This window comes from Chiloscyllium plagiosum, unplaced genomic scaffold (genome assembly GCF_037043375.1).
Source record: "Chiloscyllium plagiosum isolate Xiang-an unplaced genomic scaffold, Cpla_swu_hap1 HiC_scaffold_6, whole genome shotgun sequence".
Lineage (NCBI taxonomy): Eukaryota > Metazoa > Chordata > Chondrichthyes > Orectolobiformes > Hemiscylliidae > Chiloscyllium > Chiloscyllium plagiosum.
Window position 1 is genome coordinate 49,196,082 of NW_028270144.1, and position 27,481 is coordinate 49,223,562.

A 27,481-nucleotide genomic window follows, 5' to 3' on the forward strand; every position below is an offset into this window, starting at 1 on the left:
AAAATACCATTCAAAATCATCAGTTTGTCTGGATATAGTGAATAGGGAGAAACTTCCTGGTCATAAAGAGTTGAGAACAAGAGGACGTGTAGTGAAATTAATTGGCAAGAGAAGCAAATGAGAACTTTTCCTTGAAGTGGTTGGCATCTGGTATGCCCTTCTAGAGAGCGAGGGTGGAAATTGCAAAAAGGTGTCAGTTATTTGAAAAGAGATAATGTGCAGGGCTACTGGGAAGAAGGTGGTAGAATGACACTCAGTGATTTGTTTATCTAGGGAGCTTGTACAGACTTAGAGTCACAGAGATGTATAGCACGGAAACAGAGGCTTCAGTCCAACTCATCCAAGCTGACCAGTTGTCATTAATTAATCTAGTCCCATTTGTCAGATTTTGGCCCATATCCCTCTAAATCCTTTCTATTCATGTACCTATCCAGATAGCGTTTACATATAATTGCACACATAGTTCCTTGAAAGTAGAGTCAGTTGTGTGTAAGTGCACTTCTGATTATAAATTTAAAATAAATTATGTCGTGTGAGGATTTGTTTTGGGCTTCAATTATTTGCAACAAATAAAGACAGCTCAGCTGTTTGGGTAGAAAGCCGTGAATCCAAGTTGTCTAATGACAGAAAGATAATGGCAATGTTAGCAGCATAGGTAAAGCATAGAATTATAGAGATTAAGTGAAAAGCAAAACTATGACCAGTGGATTTCAGTATACACAGATGGGTAATCATTCACTTTGGACTTAAAACAAGATTGAACAGAGGATATCTTCCAAAGGATGAAAAACTAGAAATACTAATGGTGAATAGGGTTTTGAGGGTGCAGAGGTATACCGCATTAAAATCTTGTGTATACGTCCAGGAAATAATGCGAATAAACTACCTAACCTACACATCCTTAGCATGTCAGAATGTCAGATCTCCAATGTGCATCAAGTACTGGAATGCAACATGAAGTATGTTGCTTACACATTGTCACACTGACATTCTGGAATTATACAACACATGCTATAATTACATTGAAAATTTGGAAAAGAAAGTAAACAAAAAAAAAGGACATCTCTACTCCAAAGTTTAATGTTTGTGGTATTCTGTGGGTAGTTAATTTGCCTCAGAGTTGAAACCCAGCAAAATGATCCCTTCCTTTGTGAGTACTTTTCTCTTAGACTGAACTTAATTTATGTTTTAAAAGGAGCTAATTTATCCAGGCTTCTTTGAGTTAGCAAAATGAGTTTATAAATTACTAAATGTGTGAAGACTTAGTAAAGTAACATACATTCACATAGATTTGAAATATGAGGTAAGATCAAAAAGATTTTAAAAATCAGTTTCTGAATTGGTTTGGCTGCTAGCCAGTGAGGGAAACTCTTTACCTGAAGCACAAGGGTAACTAGAGGATCATTATTTCACTGTAATCTTCACAGCTTACTAACATTCAAATCAGTGCTGATATTCATAACAGGATTCAGGAGAGTTGAAACTGGCTTTTTAACTCCTGCCCGTGTGTATTAATCAAAAGGAAAAACACAATTATATCGTCAGTGTGGGACATAATTCTCAGGGACAGCTTGTGGTTGAGTAGAATTTTGTCAGTTTCCTGGTACCTTTGAAGTCACAAGAGATCACAGTCCAGTCTGTTTGAAGTTTATTGTACAATTTTAGGTATTACTTACTATTAGTCCTACAGAAATTTTGCCAGCTAGAATTCACACCTGTAGTTTCTTTTCTTTCTTATTTTGTTTGACTTTTGTATTCAATTCCCCTTAAATTATAAAATTCTATTAGCTAATCCAATTATTTGTTGTACCTGAATAATTTTATAATTCACTAGTATACCCAGATTCATTTGCATCACCTCAATCTCTCACCATTTAGATAATTTGCTTTTTATTCTTCCTGAGAAAATGGACAATTTCACACATTCCTACATTATAACCTATTTGCTGAATCTTTGTTCATTCACTTAAATGATCTTCCGTAACTGTGTTGTGTCCTCTTCACAATTTACTTTCCTACCTTTTTTTTGACAATCAAGTCTTCTGTCTTATCATGTTAGCCATTGCACTGATCCCTGTGGCACAGCAGTTACTACATTTTACCAACCTGAAGAAAATCATTTAGACATGCCACCAATATACTTCCCATTACACAATGAGCTTTTAATTTCTGGCAGTAATCTCTCATGTGGACCTTATCAAATGTCCTCTGAAAAAATCAGTAAAGTACGTACACTGGTTCCATTTTCGCCAGAACATGTGGTACCTCCTCAAAGAACTGAGGAGAACCATTTCCAAAATCATGTTAATTCTGCCTGAGTATCTTCAAAATACCCAAATACCTGCTGTAAATTCTTTACTAATGATTTCTAACATTTTCCGTCTGCCAGATGTTAATCAAACTGGCCTAGAGCTTCCTGCTTTCTGTCTTTTTGAATAAATAAGTTGCATTCGTTATCTTTCAAAGGAATAAGAACATCCCCAAATCTCTGGAGCTTTGGAAAATTAAGACCACCAATTGTCTCACAAGCCATGGCTTTTAAGACTCTCGGATGAAGTCCATCAGTATACGGACACTTGTCAGCCCGCTCAGTATAACTTCTCCATTAATTGTGTTTTTTCTATGTTCCTTCCTTGTATTTCCAAATTTATCGCTACGTCTGTGATGTTACTTGTATCATCTACAGTGAAGACTGAACTGAAAGACCTGTTCAATTCTTTTGCCATTTCCTGATTTTCTAAGATTAATTATACAGTCTGACTTTCTATGGGGCCAATGTTTACTTTGTTAATTTCTTTCTTTAAAAATTAAAAAAAAAGTCTTGACTGCACTCGTTTCTCTCTCAAATTGACTGTAAAATTCAGCCATATGATGGTTGCTGTGACCTCGGGGATCTTCACTACGAGACCATTAAATTTGTGCTAAGTCATTGCACAATCCCAAGACCAGTTTACCATGCTCTGACATGCTGTTCCAAGGAACTATGCTGAAAACAATTTATGAATTCCTTATCTAGGGTTCCCTTGGCCTTCTGAGTTTGCCAATCAATATATAGATTAAAACTTCATTCAATTATCACTGTACTTTTTTAACAAGGTCTCATTATTCCTTCTATTATGATCCACACTACTGTTTGGAGTACTGAAGCTGAGATGATTGACCTCCAATAACTACAGACATCTTCCTTTGTGCCAGTTATGACTCCAATCAATGAAGTATTTTCCTTCTGATTTCCACTGTCTTGAGTTTTGCTAGGACTCCATGATTCTACGTTTGGTCAAACGCAGCTTTGATGTCAAGGGCAGTCATTCTCACATCAGCTCTAGAATTCTCTTTTGTCCATGCGGGAATCAAGACTTTAATGAAGTCAGCAGTCGAGTGGCCCTTGCAAAACCCAAACTGAGCATCAGTGAGCAGGGTATTGCTAAGTAATTCTGCTTTATGGCACTGCTGATGACCCATTCTATCACTTGATTGATGATCATGAGTACACTGATGGGTTGATATTGGCCAGGTTTAATTTGTCCCGCCTTTTCAGTACAGTTGGCTAAGGGAGCAGCAAGTTCTGGAGCACAAGTCTTTGCCCATAGTCTTTGCATTATCCCATGCCTCCAACTATTTCTTGAAATCACGGAGAGTGAATCAAATTGGTTGAAGACTACTATTTGGAAGACTGGGGATCTCAGGAAGAGGCCATGACGGATCATCCACTTAGAACTTCTGTCTGAAGATTGTTGACAAAGTCAGAAGTCACACAATATCAGGTTATAGATCAACAGGTTTATTTGAAATCACAAACTTTCTAAGTGCCACTCCTTCCTCTGAAGTCTTGTGATTTCAAATAAATCTGTTAGATTATAACCTAGTGTCATGTGACTTGTGACATTGTCCACCATAGTCCAACACTGGCACTTCCACATCATGAAGATTATTTCAAATGTTTCAACTTTATCTTTTGTACCACTGTGCTGGGTTCACCCATTGTAAGATGTAGGAGTAGAAGTAGACATTCAGCACATCAAAGCTACTCTGCCATTTAATAAGATAGATGTTGACCTGTTTATCTGCAATTCTACTTTCCTGCTTTATTCCTATATTCCTTGATTTCCTTACTTAATGGCCATCCTTGTGGATGGGGATATTTACAGTGCCTCACTTGCAATGAGTTATTTAATTGTCCACCACTATTCATGATTGGATGTGACAGGACCACAGAGTTTAGATCTGATCCATTGGTTGTGGGATCCCTAAGCTCCATGTATCAATTGCTGCTTTTGGTGTTTGGCATAGGTGTTAAATAATAACAGAAAATGTTGGAGGAACTCAGCGGGTACAACAACATTTGTGGTGAGAGAACCAGGCAAAAGTGAGGACTGCAGATGCTGGAGATCAGAGTCAAGGTTAGAGTGGTTCTGGAAAAGCACAGAAGGTCAGGCTGCATCTGAGGATCAGGAAAATCGACATTTTGGGCAAAAGCCCAACATTTAAGCCAGACTCCTCTTCAAGTCCTTCTGTTCTGAAGGATTTGCTGCTCCACAATTTCTCTTCACCAGGTACTTTCTTTTATTTGCTATAGATTAAGAACAACAGGTTTACAACTTATAAAGTCACAAACTTATGTCACATGCTAAAAGCCACAGTTTAGTGCTGGAAAATAAATGGATTCCCTTTGGTCTTTAAGTATTTTTTACTGCAGAAAAAGAGAAGAGAGAGAAAAATATACCAATTCCCTTTTCTGGTCATCTGAAGGCTTATGGTTACCTTGTTCATACCCACAAGCTATTCAGCAACCTGGGAGCCAATTACAGTTGCTGGCAGACAGAAAGCCTTTGTCATTGATAGCTGGTCAACATTCCACAGACCAGTCAGTTCCTTGTTGCTAGCTGAATATCACATTGTACACGTTCTCACTGCTGGTTCATCTGAAACTACACTTTAACAAGCAGTAATGCAAACACCACTTACAATAGTGCTGGTAACCTGCTTTTAAAAAGTACAGCAATCCCTGTTCCATTTCTTTGATTTTAAAATATTCCTTTTCCCATTTCATTGTAAAATTAAAAGTGCAGAAAAATAAAAAGATACAGTCTTTGCACTCAGCATCTCATGCATACCACGTTTAGCATTTATTTTCTTTAAGATTTGATCAGTTTGGTCAGTAGTGATATTACTGAATGATATTTAGGGGCGGTACAGTGGTTAACACTGTTGCTTTAATAGCACCAGGAACCTGGTTTGATTCCAGCCTTTGGCGACTGTCTGTGCTGAGCTCATGCATTCTCTGTGTTTGTATGGGTTTCCTGCAGGTTCTCTGGTTTCCTTCCACAGTTCAAGGTTGTGTAACATGAAATAAGATTACACCTGTAGTGTGCAGGTTAGGTTAACCATGGGAAAAACCTCATGCAGAATTACAGAGATGAGATAGGGTAAAATGTTGTGAGGGTCAGTGCAGACTCGACAGGCCAAATGGTTTATTTCTGCATTGTACGGATTCTGTCATTTAGTCTCCCACCCAGGATATATTCTGTTCTTTTGTCACCCTCAGTACTTCCTCCCAGTTGTTCAACGTGGAGGAGTACTGATTCATCTGCTGAGGGAGAATGGAGATTCCCAGGGCAACTCCCTTGCAACTATAAACCATTGTGTCACCACCTCAGCTGGTGGGATGGGACATATCCAGGGATGGTGGTGGTAGTGTCAGGGACATTGTCTGTCAGGGATGATTCAGAAAATATGACTAAGTCAGGTTGTTGCCTGACTATCCTTTAGTCAGCTCTGCTAATTTTGAAGTAGCTCAACATGCAGGCAGTAAGGAGAACTTTGGATGTCCATCAGGGCTGATAAATTGATGCCAGATGGTACCATTCCTTATTTGTTGAGACTTCTGAGCGGTTCGATACAGCTGAATGGCCAGATTTCCTTCCTGTCTTTAAATTGAGAATATTCCCCATCATATTGTATGGCATCACCACTACACTGAATGTGACAGATTTCAAGGAGATTTAATAACTCAAGACTGGACGTCCATGTGAAACTGTGGGCCGTCAACAGCAGTAGACTTTGAACATGGTTTGCGAACTCATGACCCTGCATATCTCTGAGTTGACCATTACCTATTATGGACCAAGCCAGACCCCCTCAAAATATTTTAAGAAGGTAGCCTAGACCCTAACTTTTTCTTAATTTAAAGGCAGATGTGAAGTGGATATTCTGGGTGTGATCCAGCTGCTCAAACCACTTGGCTTTAAGCAAAACAGAATTTATTTAACACTACAGTTGAAACACGAACAAAAGAAAATGGAATTTAGAATAACTTAATTATTGGAAAACTTAACTGACCTGATACAGCAACTTAACTCAGGAACTGTTCCAATCCAGTAAGATCCCATAAACACACCCCTTGGCAAAAAAGTAAATTGAAATGCAGACTCTGAGAGGAACAACATCTAAAGAGATTTCAAAGAACAGAGAGTCAGTCAAGAATGATCTGCTGAAGGTTACAACCTTTTCTGGATCCAGCATCTTGTGACTGCCACAGCTAAACCCAACTGGAAAAGGTGTGAAATGAGAGAACTAGCCACTTCTCTGCCATTGTTCAACTAGGCACGTTCTAGACCCCTCTGCCTTTACAGCCTCTCTTTAAAAAAAGCTTTGCCCTCATCAATCTTCTTTGTTACTTCTTCAAAAACTCAATCAAGTTAGTGAGACATGATTTCCCATGCACAAAGCCATGTTGACTATCCCTAACTGGTCCTTGCCTTTCCAAAAATATGCAAATCCTATCCCTTAGGATTCCCTCCAACAAGTTGCCCACCACTGGTCTATAGTTCCCTGGCTTTTCCTTACCACCTTTCTTAAACAGTGGCACCATGTTAGCCAACCTCCAGTCTTCTGGCACCTCACCTGTGACTATCGATGATACAAATATCTCAGCAAAGTGCCCAGCAATCACTTCCCTAGCTTCCCACAGTGTTCTAGGGTACACCTTATCAGGTCCTGGGGATTTATCCATCTTGGTGCATTTTAAGACATCCAGCATCACCTCCTCTGTAATATGGATTTTTTCAAAACGTTACCATCTATTTTCCCACATTCTATATCTTCCATGTCCTTCTCCACAGAAAGCACTGACGCAAAATATTCATTTAGTATCTCCCCAGTCTCCAGCGGTTCCACACATAGGTGGCCTTGCTGATCTTTGAGGGGCTCTATTCGCTCCCTAGTTACCCTTTTGTGATTAATATATTTATAAAATTCCTTTAGATTCTCCTTAGCCGTATTTGCCAAAGCTACCTCATGTCCATTTTTTGCCTTCCTGATTTCCCCCTTAAGCAAACTCCCACTGCCTTTATATTCTAAGGCATCACTGGATCTCTGCTGTCTATATCTGACATATGTTTCCTTTTTTTAACCATTACCTCAATTTCTTTAATCATCCAGCACTTCCTACACCTCCCAGCCTCACCCTTCACCCCAACAGGAACATACTGTCTTTGGATTTTTGTTAGCTCATTTTTGAAGGCTTCGCATTTTCCAGCCATCCCTTTACCTGCGAATATCCACCCCCTATCAACTTTTGAAGGTTCTTGCCTAATACTGTCAAAATTTGTCTTCCTCAAATGTACAACTTTAACTTTTAGATCCAGTCTATCCTTTTTCATCACTATTTTAAAATTAATAGAATTATGCTCACTGGCCCCAAAGTGCTCCCCCACTGACACCTCAGGCACTTGCCCTGCCTTATTTCCCAAGAGTAAGTCAAGTTTTTCACTCTCTTTTAGAACACCCACATACTGAATCAAAACGTTTTCTTGTACACACTTAACGAATTCTTCTCCATCTGAATCCTTAATACTATGGCAGTCCCAGTCTATATTTGGAAAGTTAAAATCCACTACAATTATCACTGTATTCCTCTTAGAGATAACTGTGATCTCTTACAAATTTGTTTCCCAATTTACCGCTGACTATTAGGAGGGTCTATAAACAATCTCAATAAGGTGATCATTCCTTTCTTATTTCTCATTTCCACCGAAATAACTTCTCTGGATATATTCCCAGAAATATCCTTCCTAAGTACAGCCATGATGTTATCCCTAATCAAAAATGTCACTTCCCCCTCCTCTCTTGTATCCTGGAACATTAAGCTGCCAGTCCTGTCCATCCCTGAGCTGTGTCACTGTGATTGCTATGATATCCCAGTCCATCTGCCTTCCCTGTTAGGCCTCTTGCATTGAAATAAATGCAGTTTAATTTATCAGTCCTACCTCATTCTCTGTTTTGTTCCTGCCCACCCTGAGTGTTTGACTTGCTTTTCCCAACTGTACCAGTCTCAGACTGATCTCTTTCTTCACTATCTCCCTGGGTCCCAAGCCCCATCTTACTAGTTTAAATCCTCCTGAGCAGTTCTAACAAATCTCCCTGCCAGTATATTAGTCCCCTTCCAATTCAGTGCAATCTGTCCTTGTACAGGAGGTAGTGGCTTGGTGGCATTATTGCTGAGCTACTATTCCAGATATTCTGGGGACTTGGGTTCAAATCCTGTCACTGCAGATGGTGGAATTTCACGGGTGACATGGTGGCACAGTGGTTAGCACTCCTGCCTCACAGCGCCAGATACCCGGGTTCAATTCCCACCTCAGGCAACTGTCTGTGTGGAGTTTGCACATTCTCCCTGTGTCGGCGTGGGTTTCCTCCGGGTGCTCCGGTTTCTTCCTACAGTCCAAAAATGTGCAGGTTAGGTGAATTGGCCATGCTAAATTGCCAGTAGTATTAGGTGAAGGGGTAAATGTAGGGGAATGGGTCTGGGTGGGTTGCTCTTCGGAGGGTTGGTGTGGACTTGTTGGGCCGAAGGGCCTGTTTCCATACTGTAAATAATTTAATTAATCAATAGAGTGCTGACGAGAATTGTAAAGCTCAATGATAGAGTCCTGTAAGGTCCAATTTCAGACCATGAACACCCTTCTCCATGCTCATATCCACCCCTATTTCATGTGGAGATTTCTCATTACCATCTTACTCAGCATTTAGCTCCCTCAGGGCTTATCAGCAGCAACCCCTTTGTTTGCTTCTCTCTCTCTCTCTCTTTTACATGATCTCATTTGTTTTATTCCCTCCTTTCCCAAGTACTCTCAGTCATTTAAAAAAACTGGGCCATACTTTTCCAGATGCTTTCAGTTCTGATGAAGAGTCACTGGACGTGAAACATTAAACTCACTTTCTCTCTGTACAGATGCTGTTGGACCTGCTCAGTTCCGCCAGTACTTTCTGTTTTTGTCACACATTAATTTAGATTCCACTCACTTTTGGTAAATGGCTTGATAACCTTGAATGAATGACAACCTCCTTAAATATGGCAGATTACCTAAAGACTCAGAGTTAAAAGGGAATGGAGTAAGGGTATATCCCCGAAACGTCAACTCTCCTGCTCCTCGGATGCTGCCTGACCGGCTGCACTTTTCCAGCACCACACTCTTTGACTCTGATCTCCAGCACCTGCAGTCCTTACTTTCTTCAATCATTTTCACAGCTAGTGTCATACTTCAACAATGTGTATAATCACGGATCTCATAATCAGAGAAATATACAGCATGATTGAGAAAATTTGATCCGTTGTCTGCCAACCAATCACCCAGCCTAATTCCACTTAGCAGCTCTTGGTCTTTAGCCTTGTAGATTAAGGCACTTAAGCTGCAAATGCTGTTTCTTTTCAAATGCAGTGAGCATTTAGAATCATACAATAGTTACCACACAGAACCAGGCCATTTGACCTGTCATGTCTGTGTTAATTCTTGGACAGAAAAATTTATCTAGTTCCACTCCCCTGTGTACTCCTTCATAACCCTGCACACCTTCCTTTATCAGAAAATAATCGCATTCCCTCTTGAATTTGTCAATTGAATCTGCCTCCACCACATTCTCAAGCAGTGCACTCTAGATTCTCACAACTTGCCAAGTTTTTCTTCATGTCACTGTTGCTTCTTTTCAAATTGTCTTAAATTGCTACATGGATCTCAACAATTTCATCATCATATCAATTTTGCTGTACTCTGTCCAGTCCCTCACGATTTTGAGCACGTCTGTCAGATCTCCTTTCAACATTCATTTCAAGGAAAACAATCCCAACTGGACACAATACTCCAGTTGAAGCTCAACCAGTGTTTTACACAGGTTTACCAGGATATTATTGCTTTTATATTCCATACTCCTCTGTTGGAACCTAGGAAAACCTACCTGCTTTATTAAACACTCAGAACACTTCAATGATTTTTGTTTTAATGTACTCAGGCTGCTCAAAACCCACACCCCATTTGGAATTATGCCCTTTGTTTTATTTTTAGATTAGATTAGATTACTTACAGGGTGGAAACAGGCCCTTCGACCCAACAAGTCCACACCGACCCACGCCGAAGCGCAACCCACCCATACCCCTACATTTACCCCTTTAACCTAACACTACGGGCAATTTAGCATGGCCAATTCACCTGACCTGCACATCTTTGGACTGTGGGAGGAAACCGGAGCACCCGGAGGAAACCCGGGCAGACACGGGGAGAATGTGCAAACTCCACACAGTCAGTCGCCTGAGTCGGGAATTGAACCCGGGTCTCTGGCGCTGTGAGGCAGCAGTGCTAACCACTGTGCCGTCATGCCGCCCTGCATCTTTTGTCTCTGCATCTTCCTTAAAATCTCCAATGTTCGTCTCTGGACCGGAATTACTACATCTGACTGCAGCCGCTTGTTTTTTCTACCAAAATGAATCATTTCACACTTTTCTGCATCTAATTTTATTTGTCATCTAGAACAAGATACAAAGAGAAGAACAGCACAGGAATGGGCTCTTTGGCCCTCCAAACCTGTGCCGATCATCATGCCCTAACTAATCAACAAATGTACTGCCCTTATGCGGTCCATATCCCTCCCTATTCATGTAACCATCCTGATGCCTTTTAAATGTCACCAACTTCTACCATCTCTTCTGGCAGTGCATTCCAGGCTCCAACCACTCTGCGTGAAAAACTTTCCTCGAACACCTATCTTACACTTTCCCCCTCTCACCTTGAACCTGTTTCCCCTTGTAATTTAAACTTCAACCCTGGGAAAAAACTTCTGACTATCTACCCTATCCATGCCTCTCATAATTTTGAAGATCTCTATAAATTTCTTCTTAGCTGCCCGTCTTTCCAGTGAAAACAATCCGAGTCATATTAATCTTTCCTCATAACCAATGCTGTTGAGACCAGGCAACATCCTGGTGAACCTTCTCTGTACTCTCTCCAAAGCTTTGAGTCCTTCTGGTGGTGGGACAACTAAAACTGCACACTATACTCCAAATGTGGCCTAACAACGGTTTTATGTAGCTGAAACATTGTTTGCCAACTCTTGTACGCCATGCTTTGGCTGATGAAGGCAAGCATGCCATATGCCTTCTTAATTACCTTGGCCACCTGTCCATACTTTCCATCATCTGTCCCTTTTGAAGTTCAACACTATCCTCCTCTCAGGAGAGTGGTGCTGGAAAAGCACAACAGGTTAGGCAGCATCCAAGGAACAGGAGAATCGACGTTTCGGGCAAAAGCCCCTGCAGGGGCTCAGCCAATTCTGTATCCATGTTGATTGTTCCTTATAAAATCCATGTGCTGTAACTTTACTCAAGTCTGTTCTCTAGGCTTTTAATCAAATCCTCTTGGAAGGCTAGGGATGTCATATCAACAGTATTACCCACAACAATCCTTTCTGTTGCCTCAAAACAAACTCAAGCAATTTAGTTCAACATGATTTGTCTGTACATGATTTGGCTTTCCTTTGCTAAATCATATTTACCTATATGACAATTTTGCCAAAGTGGCATTCTTAGACATTCCCCATGACTGATGTTAATTTTTTTTAGTGTATCTGTAAGAAGCTGTTGCTTGATAAGCTGATATGGAATAGCAAATGGAGTAATGTTGAACTAGTATTATTAGAAAAACATTTACAACATCAGTGATAAGTAAACTATTAGAAAATATTCTAAGGGACAAAATTAATCTCCACTTGGAGAAGCAAGGATTAATCAAGGATACTTGACATGGCTTTGGAAGAGGGAGATCATGTCTCTCAAATTTGATTAAACTTTTCAAGGAGGTGACTTAGGTGTGTGAATAAAGGTAATACAGTTGTTGTAATCTACATGGACTTAGAGTCATACAACAGCAAACAGACTCTTTGGTTGGCGTAAACACATTGTACCAGACTTCCCAGTCTGAACTAGTCTCGTTTGGCAGCATTTGGCCCATAACCCTCTAAACCCTTTCCGTCATGTCCCCATCCAGATCCGTTAAATATTGTAATAGTACCCATCTCCCCTCTGGCAGCTTGTTTTATACACATGTCATCTTCTGTGTGAAAATGTAACCCCTCATGTCCTTTATAAATCTTTCTCCTCTTACCTTAAACCTTTGCCCTCTAGTTTTGAACTCCCCCCATCCTAGGAAGGAGACCTTGGCCATTCACCCTATCCAGCGCTGATGATTTTTAAAATCTCTATGAAGGTCATCTCTCAGCTTCTCCTCATAACTCCGGGACCACCAGTCCCGGAAACATCCTTGTAAATCTTTTCAGCACCCTCAAAGTGGCCTCACCAACGTCCTGCACAGCCACACCATGACATCCCAACTGCTATACTCAATGTTCTGACTAATTAAGACAAACGTTCTAAATACTGACTTCACCACTCTGTCAACCTGTGACTCCTCTTTCAACAAACTTTGACCAGCACACCTAGATCACTTTGTTTGGCTCAGTACACAGGGCCCTACCATTAACTATATAAATCCTGCCTGGGTTGGCCTTACCAAAATGCAACCTCACATCAATCTAAATTAGACTCCTTATGCCATTTCTTGGCCCATTGGCCCATCTGATTAAGGTCCAGTTGTACTTTGAGATAATCACCTTCACTGTTTGCCTCACCATCTATTTTGGTGTCATCTGCGAACTTACTAATCATGTCTCCTATATCACATCCAAATCATTTATATAAATGACAAAAAACAGTGGACTCAACACCAGTCATTGCAGCACACCGCTGGTCTTAGGCCTCCAGTCTGAAATACAACCTTCTAATCTTTTAAACAAAAGATACCACCAGAAAATTCAAACCTCCTCTGACACTGTCCCCATCAGACACTCAGTTCAGTTCAGAGTAAAGCTCATTCTACTCTTTTAAAACAGAAAAGTAAACTCTCTTAAAAAGGTCAGAGGGAAAGGTTCTTCTACCCATTACAAATGAAAGTAAAGTTCCCTTACATGGACCTCATTAAGCACTTCTGGGATAGGGAACACGGGTTAAAATAAAAGGATCCTTGATTCTTTCAAGGAGTCCAAAATTGATACAAAGGAAAGATAATACAACCCTCTTCCTGGGGCAACAAAACAAAAACAAAATCAAATGAAATCAACAATAAAATTAACATCAGAATATGGTTATCTCGGTGACGATACACTGTGTCTCCTCTGGAACCCATCAGCCATGAAAGGCCTCCTCTGTATGGAGCCAACTCGACAGCCACTTACCCAAGAGGCACAGGCTACATGCCAGAGACAATAAAGCTGGCTGAACAGGGAGCAACCCTGACACTCTCCCCATCCAAAGTGTAGGCGCCGTCAGGGACCCAGTAACGTTCACTAGACACACTGCAGCAGTGTGCAGAAGTCAGATGACAAAGTGTGTTACAAATCCAAAAGCTTGCAGAGACCCAAGCAGATGCAGGTGATTCACTGTGTTGAATGCCAGTCTCATATTCCCAACCATGCCCTAAGTTCATCTGCCTTACCTGTCAAGCCTCTTTCATTGAAGTAAATGTGGTTCAATGCTGACCTCATTCTCTGCCAAGTTCTTGTTTGTCTTGACTACTTGATTTGCTCTCTTATCTACTGCACCAGCATCAGCCTTTTCTCTTTTTCTCAGCTTTGCTTTGGTGTCTCCCTCACCACCCCCCACCCCGCTCACTAGTTTAAAGCCCCCCAAGTAACACTAACAAATTTCCCACGAGGTTCCCTTCCAAATTCAGGTGGAATCCATCCCTCCTATACTAGTAATTTCTATCCCTGAAGAGATCCCATTGGATGTGTAAGACTTTTGATAAAGTCTGACATGGCAAACTGGAATACACATTGAATGGTAGGAGCCTAAAAAGTACAGATGATCAGAGGGACCTTGGTATACTGTTGTGAGTAAATTACCATAAGCTACCTTTCATTCAGCTACCAGAATTCAGCTACTGATTAAGAAATCTCTCAGACAATCAAATACTGAAAAAATTATTTTAACTTTATTGCATGTAGCAACCAAATAAAATCATAGAGCAGAATTCATACAGCACAGAAAGAGGCAGACATCCCATCAAGTCTGCACCAATCCTCTGAAGAGCATCCCGGCCAGACTCTGCATCCCACCCTATCCCCATAACCCCATATGTACCATAGCTAACTCACCTAACCTGCACATCCCTCGACACTATGGTCCAATCCACCTAACCTGCACACCTGTGGGCGGAAACTGGAACACCCTGAGGAAACCTACAATGACACAAAGAGAATTGCATACTTGACACAGACAATCAACCCTAAGTCCCTTCAAGGAAGCAAGTTAAGCCTCACAATTCAATTTGGCTATTACGTGTTTAATGGTGGAATTTACCTATGATTCCAACCAACAATGTTTTCTCTGGATGTGTCCAGGGTTTGATCCTTGTCAGTGTTGTTCTCCAGAGTTCTGTCCCTGAGGAACCCTGAAATTGAATTCTTATACAATGTTCCATCCTTCAAGTTTGTAGTATGATGTTATTGATGATCCTTTGGATTCTTTCATTCACAATGTTGCAGGTCTGCAGCTTGCCTTCTGATCAGAAGCAGTTTCTTTGTTCCTTGTTACATTTGGCATTGGCTTGTCTGTTTGTTTCCTGCCGTTAACTCTTTACATTCTTCTGCAGGGCAATCATTTTTTCTTGTGGCATATGGCAGCCAATTATCAAGCAATTGTTAAAACAGTTTTATTCATGTAGCTTTGACTCCTCCTTCTCCCAGGGATGGCTAATTACTTTCAGTTCCTGTATAATAGTTTGTTCTTGTCCCTTTACAGTTATTTTAAGCATTGTTGTTGCTAATTCTTTCAATCCTTGTATAGTTATTACAGTTCTGAAGTTTACAGTATTACTATACATATCTGTAGATCATTGAAGGCAGTGGGAAAGGTAGATTAAGTGATTAAAAAGGCATATGGCTTTTTATATGCCTTTATTAGTCAAAGCATTGAATACAAGAGCAAGGAGGTTATAATGGAGCTTCATATTTCACTACTTAGGCCACTGCTGGAATATTGTGTATAATTCTGTTCACCAGTTATGGGAAGGTTGCAATTGTACTAGAGAGGGTACAGAGGAGATTCACCAAGATGTTGCCTGGGCTGGAATGATTAAGCTATGAAGGGAGACTACATGGGCTTGGTTTCCTTAGAACAGAGAAGGCTGAGAGTGAGGGCAAAAAAGAGAAAATGCTGGAAAATCTCAACAAGTCTGGCAGCATCTGTAAGGAGAGAAAAGAGCTGACATTTCGAGTCTAACTGACCCTTTGTCAAAGCTAAAAAAAAAGGAGAAATAAGGGAGGTATTTATATTAGACTGAGAGAAGGTGAGTCATGGCTCCAGAAGCAAAGGTAGCAATAAAGAGGAGATAATGACAGTGCATAGAGAGATTATAGGGAGATTAGGAGCTGTGAATGACCAAGGCTGAAACCAGTGCTATGTGACAAAATATGTGGGGGATGGGGGGGATGGGTGAAGCAGAGGCAAAATGGAAAACAGGGGAGAAGGATAGCAAAGGGGGAAGAGGAGAGGAAAAAGGTGCTGAGAGAGTGGGGAGTGAGAGAAAGAGAGATAATTAAGAAATAAGAGGTACAGAACAGTGAAAAAAATATATTAAAAAATAAATAAAATAAAATTACAGAGCAGAATGAAAACAGAGGGGTCGAGATGGGATAATCCTCTCCTCTTCCCCCTTTGCTACCCTTCTCCCATGTTTTCCATTTTGCCTCTGCTTCACCCATCCCCCCCCATCCCCCACATATTTTGTCACATAGTACTGACTTCAGCCTTGGTCATTCACAGCTCCTAATCTCCCTATAATCTCTCTGTGCACTGTCATTATCACCTCTTTTCTCTCCTTACAGATGCTGCAAGACTTGCTGAGCTTTTCCAGCATTTTCTCTTTTTTTGGTTTCAGATTCCAGCATCTACAGTAATTTGCTTTTATGCCGAGAGTGAGGGACTCAATCGAGGTGTGCAGTTTAGTGAGAAACCTTTCCTCTCCACAGAGGGGACACTAACTGGGGCACAGTTTTAATGTAAGGAGCAGGATAAAGAGAAAGTGCTAGAAAAGCTAAAAGGTCTTAAAATTGATAAATTTCCTGGCCCTGATGGGTTACATCCTAGAGTTCTGAGGGAGGTGGCTGAGGAAATAGCGGAGGCGTTGGTTGAGATCTTTCAAAAGTCACTGGAGTCCGGGAAAGTCCCAGATGATTGGAAGATCGCTGTTGTAACCCCCTTGTTCAAGAAAGGATCAAGGCAAAAGATGGAAAATTATAGGCCAATTAGCCTAACCTCGGTTGTTGGTAAAATTCTAGAATCCATCATTAAGGATGGGGTTTCTAAATTCTTGGAAGAGCAGGGTTGGATTAGAACAAGTCAACATGGATTTAGTAAGGGGAGGTCATGCCTGACAAACCTGTTGGAGTTCTTTGAAGAGGTGACAAGTAGGTTAGACCAGGGAAACCCAGTGGATGTGGTCTACCTAGACTTCCAAAAGGCTTTGATAAGGTGCCACATGGGAGGCTGCAGAGCAAGGTGAGGGCCCATCGTGTTCGAGGTGAGCTACTGGTATGGATAGAGGATTGGCTGTCTGGCAGGAGGCAGAGAGTTGGGATAAAAGGTTCTTTTTCGGAATGGCAGCCGGTGACAAGCGGTGTCCCGCAGGGTTCAGTGTTGGGGCCGCAGCTGTTCACATTATATATTAATGATCTGGATGAAGGGACTGGGGGCATTCTAGCGAAGTTTGCCGACGATACAAAGTTAGGTGGACAGGCAGGTAGTACTGAGGAAGTGGGGAGGCTGCAGAAGGATCTAGACAGTTTGAAGGAGTGGTCCAGGAAATGGTTGATGGAATTCAATGTGAGCAAATGCAAGGTCTTGCACTTTGGGAAAAAGAATAGAAGCATGGATTACTTTCTAAGCGGTGAGAAAATTCGTAAAGCCAAAGTACAGAGGGATCTGGGAGTGCTAGTTGAGGATTCTCTAAAGGTAAACATGCAGGTTGAGTCCGTGATTAAGAAAGTGAATGCAATGTTGTCAATTATCTCAAGGGGGTTGGAATATAAAAGCACTGTTGTGCTACTGAGACTTTATAAAGCTCTGGTTAGGCCCCATTTGGAGTACTGTGTCCAGTTTTGGTCCCCACACCTCAGGAAGGACATACTGGCACTGGAGCGTGTCCAGCGGAGATTCACACGGATGATCCCTGGAATGGTAGGTCTAATACACGAGGAACGGCTGAGGATCCTGGGATTGTATTCATTGGAGTTTAGAAGATTAAGGGGAGATCTAATAGAAACTTACAAGATAATACATGGCTTGGAGAGGGTGGACGCTAGGAAATTGTTTCCGTTAGGTGAGGAGACTAGGACCCGTGGACACAGCCTTAGAATTAGAGGGGGTAAATTCAGAACAGAAATGCGGAGACATTTCTTCAGCCAGAGAGTGGTGGGCCTGTGGAGTGCAGTGGAGGCTGGGATGCTAAATGTCTTCAAGGCAGAAATTGATAAATTCTTGATGTCACAAGGAATTAAGGGCTACGGGGAGAATGCGGGTAAGTGGAGTTGAAATGCCCATCATCCATGATTGAATGGCGGAGTGGACTCGATGGGCCGAATGGCCTTACTTCCGCTCCTATGTCTTATGGTCTTATAGTCTTATTTACAGGGATTGGAGGAAAACTTACTCAGAGGATTGTGGGTTTCTGGAACGTATTGTGTGAAAAGGTGGTGGAGGTGGAAACACTTAAAACATTTAAGTATTTTAACGAGCACTTGAAGTACTTTACCTTGGCATATAAGGCTGTGGGTCAATGCTGGAAAAAGGTTTGGTATAGATAGGTATAGAGAAGCTGAACAGTGCAAAAGTGCTGACAAAGGGTCTCTGGACTTGAACGTTTAATTCTGTTTTTCTCTCTCTCTCCTGATGGATGCTTTCAGACCATGCAGAGTTTCTCCAGCACTTCCTATTTTTGTTTGAGATTTCCAGCGTCCGCGGTGTTTTGTTTATTTTGGAATAGATGGTTGATTGATGACCGACATGAACATGATAGGCCAAATGGCCTATTTCCATACCGAAAAAGCACTGACTATATAAGATTCAATGTTACTTTGAAGATGAGTGATATCTTAAAACAAAATGTGCCATCTCAATTCTGTGTAATTACTTCTGAGTGACAATAAACTATAATGATTTTTACAGGATAGGCTCCACACAAACTCAGTGATAGCCAATGAAGTAGTACAAACTAAATCATGGATGTGAGTTTGCTTGCTGAGCTGGAAGGTTTGTTTTGTCACCATACTAGTTAACATTATCAGTGAGCCTCCGGTGTTAGTGACCTGTTTTCTATTTATGTGCTTACGTTTCCTTGGGGTTGGTGATGTCATTTGCTGTGTTGACGTAATTTCCTGTCCTTTTTCTCAGAGGGTGGTAAATAGAGTCATAGAGATGTACAGCAAGGAAACAGACACTTCGGTCCAACTCATCCATGCTGACCAGATATCCCAATCTATTCTAGTCTCATTTGCCAGCACTTGGCCCATATCCCTCTAAACCCTTCCTATTCATATACCCATTCAGATGCCTTTTAAATGTTGCAATTATATCAGCCTTCCATGCACAAAAAGTTGTCCCTTAGGTCCCTTTTATGTCTTTTCCCTCTCACCCTAAACCTGTGCCGTCTAGCTCTGGATTCCCCCACTCCAGGGATAAGATTTTGACTATTAATCCTATCCATGCTGCTCATGATTTTATAAACCTGTATGAGGTCACCCCTCACCCTCTGAGTCTCCAGGGAAAACAGCCCTAACCTATTCAGCCCCTACCCATGGATGAAATCCTCCAACCCTGGCAACATCCTTTGTAAATCTCTTCTGAACCCTTTCAGGTTTCATAACATGCTTCCAATAGAAAGGAGACCAGAAGTGCACACAATATTCCAAATGTGGCCTAACCAATGTTCGGCACGGCCGCAACATGACCTTCCAAATCCTATAATGAATGCTCTGACCAATAAAAGAAAGCATACCAAATGCCTTCTTCACTATCCCATCTACCTGTGACTTTAATTTCAAGGAGCTATGAACTAGCATTCCAAGGTTTTTTTGTTCAGCAACACTTCCTAGGACCTTACCATTGAGTAAAGAAGTCCAGCTAAGATTTGCTTTCCCAAAATGCAGCGCCTCGCATTTATCTAAATTAAACTCTATCTGCCACTCCTCAGCCCATTGGCCCATCTGCTCAAAATCCCGTTGATGTCTGAAATAACCTTCTTCGCTGTCCACTACATCTCCAATTTTGGTGTCATCTGCAAACTGATGATGTTACCTAGTATAGTTACGAAAGGTCTGAAAACGAACTTTCCAGCTCAGCTAGCAAACTTCCATCCAGAACCTCTGCCTAAGCTACAAATCTTCGCAAAACTCACTAAAGCTAAATCATTTACCATTTGATTGTTATTTGTTTTATATTATTATATATCATATTATTTTAATTTCAATCCTTGTCTGTGTCTTTTTTACCTTGTTATATCATGAAGGCATACTTGTTAATTTAAGTTTTCATTTTTTTCAGTTTCCAAAGGTGATGGCTCTACCATTCATTGTTCTCATCTTGAGGTTTTGCAACACTCAAGCAGCTGGCAAAGGTGTGACTGTTAGTTTAGATGCAAAATGGCCATCAACACCTTTATTGTTGGAGACAAGGTAAGATTAACTTTGAAACTGCTTCCTTCACATTTAACTTCACATATAGCTTCCCACTTTCTAAAGGTCCTTCTTTAACTTTAGTTTAACATGATTTATAAACTGTAATATATGTTCAGTTCTTAAAGTTTACAAATAAAAGCTGTGAATCAAAATTTGATTTGGTTCAGCTGATAGCCTATTTGCGGGGAGTGAAAAGACATTCATCCAACTCAATTCAGACGTTATATATATTAAGATTTTACTCAGGTTCACGATTTTGGTGTTGTGGACTAAATTTAAATAAACTGCTTGTATGTATACATGAACAAAGTAGAGCCAAATTATATATATGAAGAGACAAAAAAGAGATCAAAGTAATGTAAAAAAAAGTGCATTCTGACTCAGTATAATTTGACAATTGTTACTTGATATTCAAGATGTTAATGAGTGACTACAATGTACAACATTCACAGGAATGCTTGACGCTTGAAGTATAGTGTTAGTTGTTATGATAATGGACAGTGGAATAGGTTTCTTAGAGATCTTTGTAATCACATGTTACAGTGAAACTGATTTACTGGTAATTGTCATTCTTTGTCAAATGCTCTACAACAGACCCAGGAATGACACAGGCAAAGATTCATGGTGAAGAACTTTATGAATATGGGCCATAAGCCACCTTATTTTTCTCCTGCATGCTGTATGCTTACCACATATTTCAAATGATTTGTAATATATCCCAAAATTATTTTCTGAAAGAAATCCATCTAATTATTACTTGAAATAGTCAAACATAACTAGATTAGAACACATTCTTCAGCATTTACTTACTTTTCCTTCATCTCTTTTGTTGTCATTTTTAAATCTGAGCTGTGCACCAAGTCAAGCACTGCCAGCTAGCAATGGCCATTCATAGGAGGTACAGTGGGAAGAAAATGAAAAAGAAAACCTCCTGAGGGCACACTAGTTGCATGGATGACACGTCATTGCAAATAGAGTGTCACACATACATGTATTGCTATTTTGTACTTACATCTGTCTGACTGTCATTGTAACTGCAGCTGTCTGAATCAAGTTACCCAGGTTACTTTCCTTAATGTTTAGCATAGCGTAACATCATCTTATTGTTCAGTGTAGGGCCATCACATCCTAGATTGCCCTTAAATAGTTGAAAATTTTCTCTTTTATTGAACATCAGAAAAAGAGAAGAAAAAGCAAACTAAAAAGCATTTATGAACTCATTTACCTCTGGAAACAAGTAAGGACCACTTGCAACAGGTTTCCAATGAATGTGTGGTAACTGCACCAGCTCACATCTACTGGTATGGAATGTCAATGAAGTCCTATCTGGCCTGTTGAGCTTGACAGTGTTGCACTCTGACATGCTGCAAGTAATGTTCTTCCTGCACAATGTTCTTATATTCATCTGCAGAAGACTGCTACGGCCCTCACAACTCTTCAGATTCCATCACATCCATTCTTTGCCTGCTGCAGTTGTGCAGAGCACAGCATGCTAGAACTTTGCACCGAACTGTGTCTAAAGTGTACTGCAAGGGCCCCCAGACCAATCTAAGCATTGGAACCTTGCTTGTAGCAGGCCTATCATTTACTCCATGTTGGTACTGGTTGAAGAATGGGCAGCATTTATCTACACTTGACTTCAAGTCAGGGATTGTGAAATGGAGATGTCATCTATGGTTAATGAAGAGAGTAGCTCTTGTCTCTCAGCCATTATCCTTGGAAGACATCTGATAACAGGAACGTTTACCTCTGTGGTGATTACATCCACTGATCATGGTTCTAATGAATCTGTGTGGAGAATATCAGAAACAGAGTAGCTCCATAGTAATGTGAGCAGTCAGCATTCACATCACTGTCTTAGCTTGCTCCTCTGTACAGTCAGACATGGAGGACTTTGACAGGAATGGCCATAGAATGCTCCTTCATGGACAAAGCAGCATCAGCCATTGTTGCACAAATGTTGGAGGAGATTGCAAATGCGGTTGAATTCCTGATATCTTGTTGCCAATGTCACCTAAGAAAGGCAGCATTATCTATAAGAACATGTTGATGAATACTTACTGTTCAAGATGAGAGTAAATCTCCATGCTCTTGTGCAGCTCAGGGGTCTTGAATTGTATTTCAATAGTGGACTCCATGTGCCACTTTTAAGATCAATCCTAATTACTTCTGCTTCACAGAGATGACTGTGATCATTCTGTAATGATCAGTGACATAATCAAAATGCAGAAGAATGCATTCGGCAGCATGATAGTTCAGGGGTTAACACTGCTGCCTCAGCTCCAGAGAACTGGGTTTGATTCCATCCTTGAGTGACTATCTATGTGGAGTTTGCATATTCTCCCCGTGTCTGTGTGGAGTTCCGCTGGTGCTCTGGCTTCCTCCCACAGTCCAAAGATAGGCAAGTTAGGTCATGCTAAACTACTCATAGTGTTCAGGGATATGTAGATTAGGTACGTAGCCTTGGAAAATGCAGGGTTACAGGCATAGGATAGAGGGATGAGTCTGGGTGGTATGCTGTTCGAAGGGTCAGTGTGAACTCCTTTGGCCTGTTTCCACACTCCAGGGATTCTTTGAATTATTTGTGACCAGGATTTTTATCTCACACAATTGGGCACTGCAAGTATTTCAAATGCTGGACAAAATGAATACAGATGGCTTTAACCTGTACTGTGTAAGTGCATTAATAATGCTATTGCCCTTGAAGGGCTTTAAGTTGCCTACAAGTAGAACCCATGAGTTCAGACAGGAATAAAACACTGACTCCACTCATCTAGGTGTGATTTGTCATTTTCTAGTTCCATTGTGCTTTGGATGAGGGTGGAAGGTAATGCATGGCACTCTTCACAGAGTGAGGCACATGCCTAGTAATCAAGGGGAAACTCCATACTTCCATGTTTCTTTCTTAGATTAGATTACTTACAGTGTGGAAACAGGCCCTTCGGCTGAACCAGTCCACATTGACCCTCCGAAGAGTAACCCACACCCCTCTGACTAATGCACCTAACACTATGGGCAATTTAGTATGGCCAATTCACCTGACCTGCACATCTTTGGACTGTGGGAGAAAACCCACGCAGACACGGGGAGAATGTGCAAACTCCACACAATCACCTGAGGCTGGAATCGAACCTGGCACGGTAGCTAACCACTGAGCTACCGTGCCACCCCTTAATTCTTCTGTTCACTTTCCAATGGACCCATCAGTACTGAGCTTCCATGTGTTTCTGCACAATTCTTTCAATCATTTTCCACCATTACACCCTGAGTGTTGCACCCATGTAAGAGTCCCATATACAGCTGAACAATATCTAGCACTTGTTTACCTTTTTACCTTCCAATACTAGGTATTTACTATTCATCAGAGCCTATTATATGCTATCAGATTGCTATATTTTTCTCTAAATTAAGGTGCAAAGAGATATATATAGAAGCATTATTTTATCGGTCGCATAAAAATAAAATTAATCTTTCGCATACTCCATATTCTCCTGTCTTGAAATGAAAAGGAATTTCAATAAGACTTGTTATGGACCAGGCCAGATTCCCTCAAAACTTTTCAAGAAGGTAGCCCAGACCCTAACTTTTCTAGTTGTTTTGAGCAGGTGTATAGTGGATGTTCCAGGAATGGTGCAGCTGATCAAAACCCTTCGGTTTTAAACAGAACAGAATTTATTTACAGAGTACCGAATGAAACACAAACAAAAGAGAACAGAATACAGGTGAACTTCGATTATCTGGCATTCGATTATCTGAATATCAGATTATCCGGCAAGATTGCAAGGACCGGATGCTCAGCTAAACTATGTTACCGGCATTCGATTATCCGGAATTTGATTAACTGAATGAAATACTGCCCTCCCGTGTCCTTTGGATATTCGAGATTCCTCTGTACAGAATAACTTAATCTATCGGAAAACCCAACAGACTATAGCAACTTAATGACGCTGTTTCAAATTCCTGCAACAATCCCCATAAGTACCCCTTGGCAAAAAGGTAAGATCAGACACAGGTTCTTACAGAAGAGAAATTCACCGTGGAACACCTTCTTCCATGGTTCTTACAGGAGAGAGAGATGGCAGAGAGATTAACCATTGAACACTTTCTTCCATGTAGCTGTTACTTTGGATTCCCAGCTAACAACTTACCAGCCGCTCTGAACAGCAACACTGCTGAAAGCAGAAGTAAACCAAACCAGAGAAAAGCTGAGCTGGGAGAACTTGTACTTTCATTGTACAAGTTTTTTAAAACTTGAAAGCCTTTTGTCTGAGGCAGTATCTGTATCTAATCAAATCTAACTATAATCAAATTGGCCCTAAAACACATCCAAACCAGACACATCGGAACCTGTGTCTTTATGATTCAAAGAACAACGAAGGATGACTTAACCTTGTTCACGGAGCAGCATCATCACAGGCTATATTTTCACATTCTCATAACTCATTAAATCACAAGGTGTTACTTTTCAAGGACATCCAACAATTTCTTTGGCCCAGCACTGTTCTTTAAAACAATGTAATAGCTGGTGACCTACATCGACTAATTTTAGTTTTAAAATTTCCTTTACTTCTAAAAACCATATTACAACAATAAGTCCAACCCTCAATCTCTTTTCTGCAATACATTTTGCCAAGTGGCCATACGTCCAGAACAGATGACTGTCAATGTACCATTGTACAGGTACATTTCTTTCTCTTGTGAAAGAGTTCCTTTAAAGTACTTGGTAAACACTGAATCGTATTGATCTCTTCTACCAGCTGAAGTATTCCGGCAGTTAAGATGCTTTTGAGTCCTCTTTTTTTTGATTCCCAGGTTAATAGACTCCATTTATCGTTTCTTCCCACTGAAAATGTGATGAATCCTTCTGTTGTTGAATCACCAGGATGATTGGCATGTGGAGTATCACTGAAACTAACTAGTTTAATTCCTTCTGGGGCACTATGGGCTGGATATCTGAGTGTATGCTATTCTAAACTTAATATTTTCAATTTTACTTAATATTTTGCTTGATTTTACTTTTACAGTTCTTTGAATTTTCTTTTGAAGCGATTAACTATCTCTGTATCCACCACCCTCACTTTTCTCCATCCCAACAGTGTTGCTAAAATGTCCCATTTCTGGAACACTCTGACAATTCTCCTTTGATGTGGAGGTGCTGGTGTTGGACTGGGGTGGAGAAAGTGAGGTCTGCAGATGCTGGAGATCAAAGTTGAAACTTTATTGCTGGAACAGCACAGCAGGTCAGGCAGCATCCAGGGAACAGGAGATTCGACGTTTCGGGCACAGGCCCTCATTCCTGAAAAAGGGCCTGTGCCCGAAACGTCGAATCTCCTGTTCCCTGGATGCTGCCTGACCTGCTGTGCTGTTCCAGCAATAAAGTTTCAACTTTGGACTGGGATGGACAAAGTTAAAAGTCACACAACACCAGCTTATAGTCCAACAGGTTTATTTGGGAGTACAAGCCTTCGGAACACTTTGGGCGGCACGGTGGCACAGTGGTTAGCACTGCTGCCTCACAGCACCAGAGACCCGGGTTCAATTCCCGCCTCAGGCAACTGACTGTGTGGAGTTTGCACGTTCTCCCCGTGTCTGCGTGGGTTTCCTCCGGATGCTCCGGTTTCCTCCTACAGTCCAAAGATGTGCAGGTTAGGTGAATTGGGCATGCTAAATTGCCCGTAATGTTAGGTAAGGGGTAAATGTAGGGGTTACGCTTCGGCGGGTCGGTGTGGACTTGTTGGGCCGAAGGGCCTGTTTCCACACTGTAATGTAATGTAATGTAATCTAATCTAATCTAACACTGCTCCTTCATTACGTAGCTAGTGGGGCAAGATCATAGGACACAGAATTTAGCGTAAAAGATCAAAGTGACATTCAACTGATGCGATTTACTGAAAAAAAACTAGGTTGCTGTTAAGTCTTTAATCACTTAGAATGGGGTTACAGGCTTCGATTCATTAATATGTAAATCCCAGAACTTCTTTCAAGTCACATTCTCAAGATAACTTAAGGTTTTATTTTTTAAAAAATGACGTTTCAGTTCAGACAATGCGTTAAAGGTGTGAGGTTAGAGGCTGTCTGTAGCCCAACCTTGAGTCAGACTAGTTCTATTTCCAAAGTAGGAATTTATATTATATCACATGGACAGACTGCCTACAGATTGTGTGCTTTATGAATAAAATAGAATGCACATTCACCCCTTAGACTTTTATATGTATGCTTGCGTGTGTGTGTGTCCGTGAGAGTGTGCATACTTGGTAGAGTGTGTGCGCAAATGTGACAGAGTATATGCCTGTGAGAGGGTGTACACGTGGGGATGTATGTGTCTGAGAGAGAGTATATGTATGAGACAGAGTCTATGTGAGTGTGATCGTGTGTGCTTGTGTGAGTTTTTGTAGTGTAGTGGGGTGACATGAACCCAAGATCCCAGTTGTGGTCATCCTTATGGCTACCAAATTTGGCTATCAGCCTCTGCTTGGCAATTCTGCGTTGTTGTATGTCCCAAAGTCCACCTTGGAGGACGGTCACCGAAAGCTCCAAGGCCGAATGTCCTTGACCGCTGAAGTGTTCCTTGTGTGGACGGGACATCCCTGCCTGGTGACTGTTGCGTGTTGTGTGACGCTTTGATCTTTTACTATAAATTCTGTGTCCTGTGATCCTGCTCCACTAGGTACCTGATGAAGGAGCAGCCCTCCGAAACTTTACATCCAAATAAACCTGTTGGTTATAATCTAGTGTTGTGTAAAATTCTCCTCTGCACCTTCCTAAAATGTGATGACTGGATTTGGATACATAGTTTAGGATGGCCTAACTAGAGATTTACACATGTTCAGTATAACATCCCTGTAATTAAAAACATTGCTGCTATTTATAACAAGATCCCAAATCTTTGCTAACCATATTTTCAGTATGCACTGACATCAGGTCCCTCTGTTCCAGCACACTCTGTAGAACTGTGCCATTAAGTCTGCATGATTTCACTGTAACCCTTCTGCCAAATGCACAGTTCTCTGTGTAAAATTTCACCTTTCTCTGATCTGCAGATTCTGCTGATCCAATTGTGCTTGGTTGCAGTTGGTTAACATTATTCTCACTATCACTCCTCCTTGTTTGGAATCCTTGGCAATAAAAGAGCAGTGGTCCTATCAGTGACCCTTGGGGAACACGACTGTCTATCATCGATTATACTGAAAAAATTAGTTATTTAGCACAAGTCAGTCTTTCTATCCTTTTTTACACACACACACACAAAATTTTGTCAAGCAGCCTTTTACATGGACATTATCAGGGGCATTCCATTCATTTAACCATTTCTGTTACTTCACCAAAAAAATTAAATTAGCTTAGTAAAACATATTCTGTCCTTTTTAAATCCAAGCTGGCTTTCTTTAGTTAATTCAAACCTCTTCATGTGCCTGTTCAGTTTTTT

The 27,481-nt window shown here is 41.0% G+C and overlaps 1 protein-coding gene across 2 annotated transcripts in view; it reads left to right on the forward strand.

Moving 5' to 3' along the window:
- Positions 1 to 27,481, forward strand: part of uggt2 (UDP-glucose glycoprotein glucosyltransferase 2) — a 374,691-nt gene that overhangs the window by 2,471 nt on the left and 344,739 nt on the right. For both annotated transcript variants that reach the window (XM_043691460.2, XM_043691456.2), the window contains exon 2: positions 19,922 to 20,052. In XM_043691460.2, coding sequence (XP_043547395.2) covers positions 19,922 to 20,052 — 131 coding nt within the window. The remainder of the gene's footprint in view (positions 1 to 19,921; positions 20,053 to 27,481) is intronic.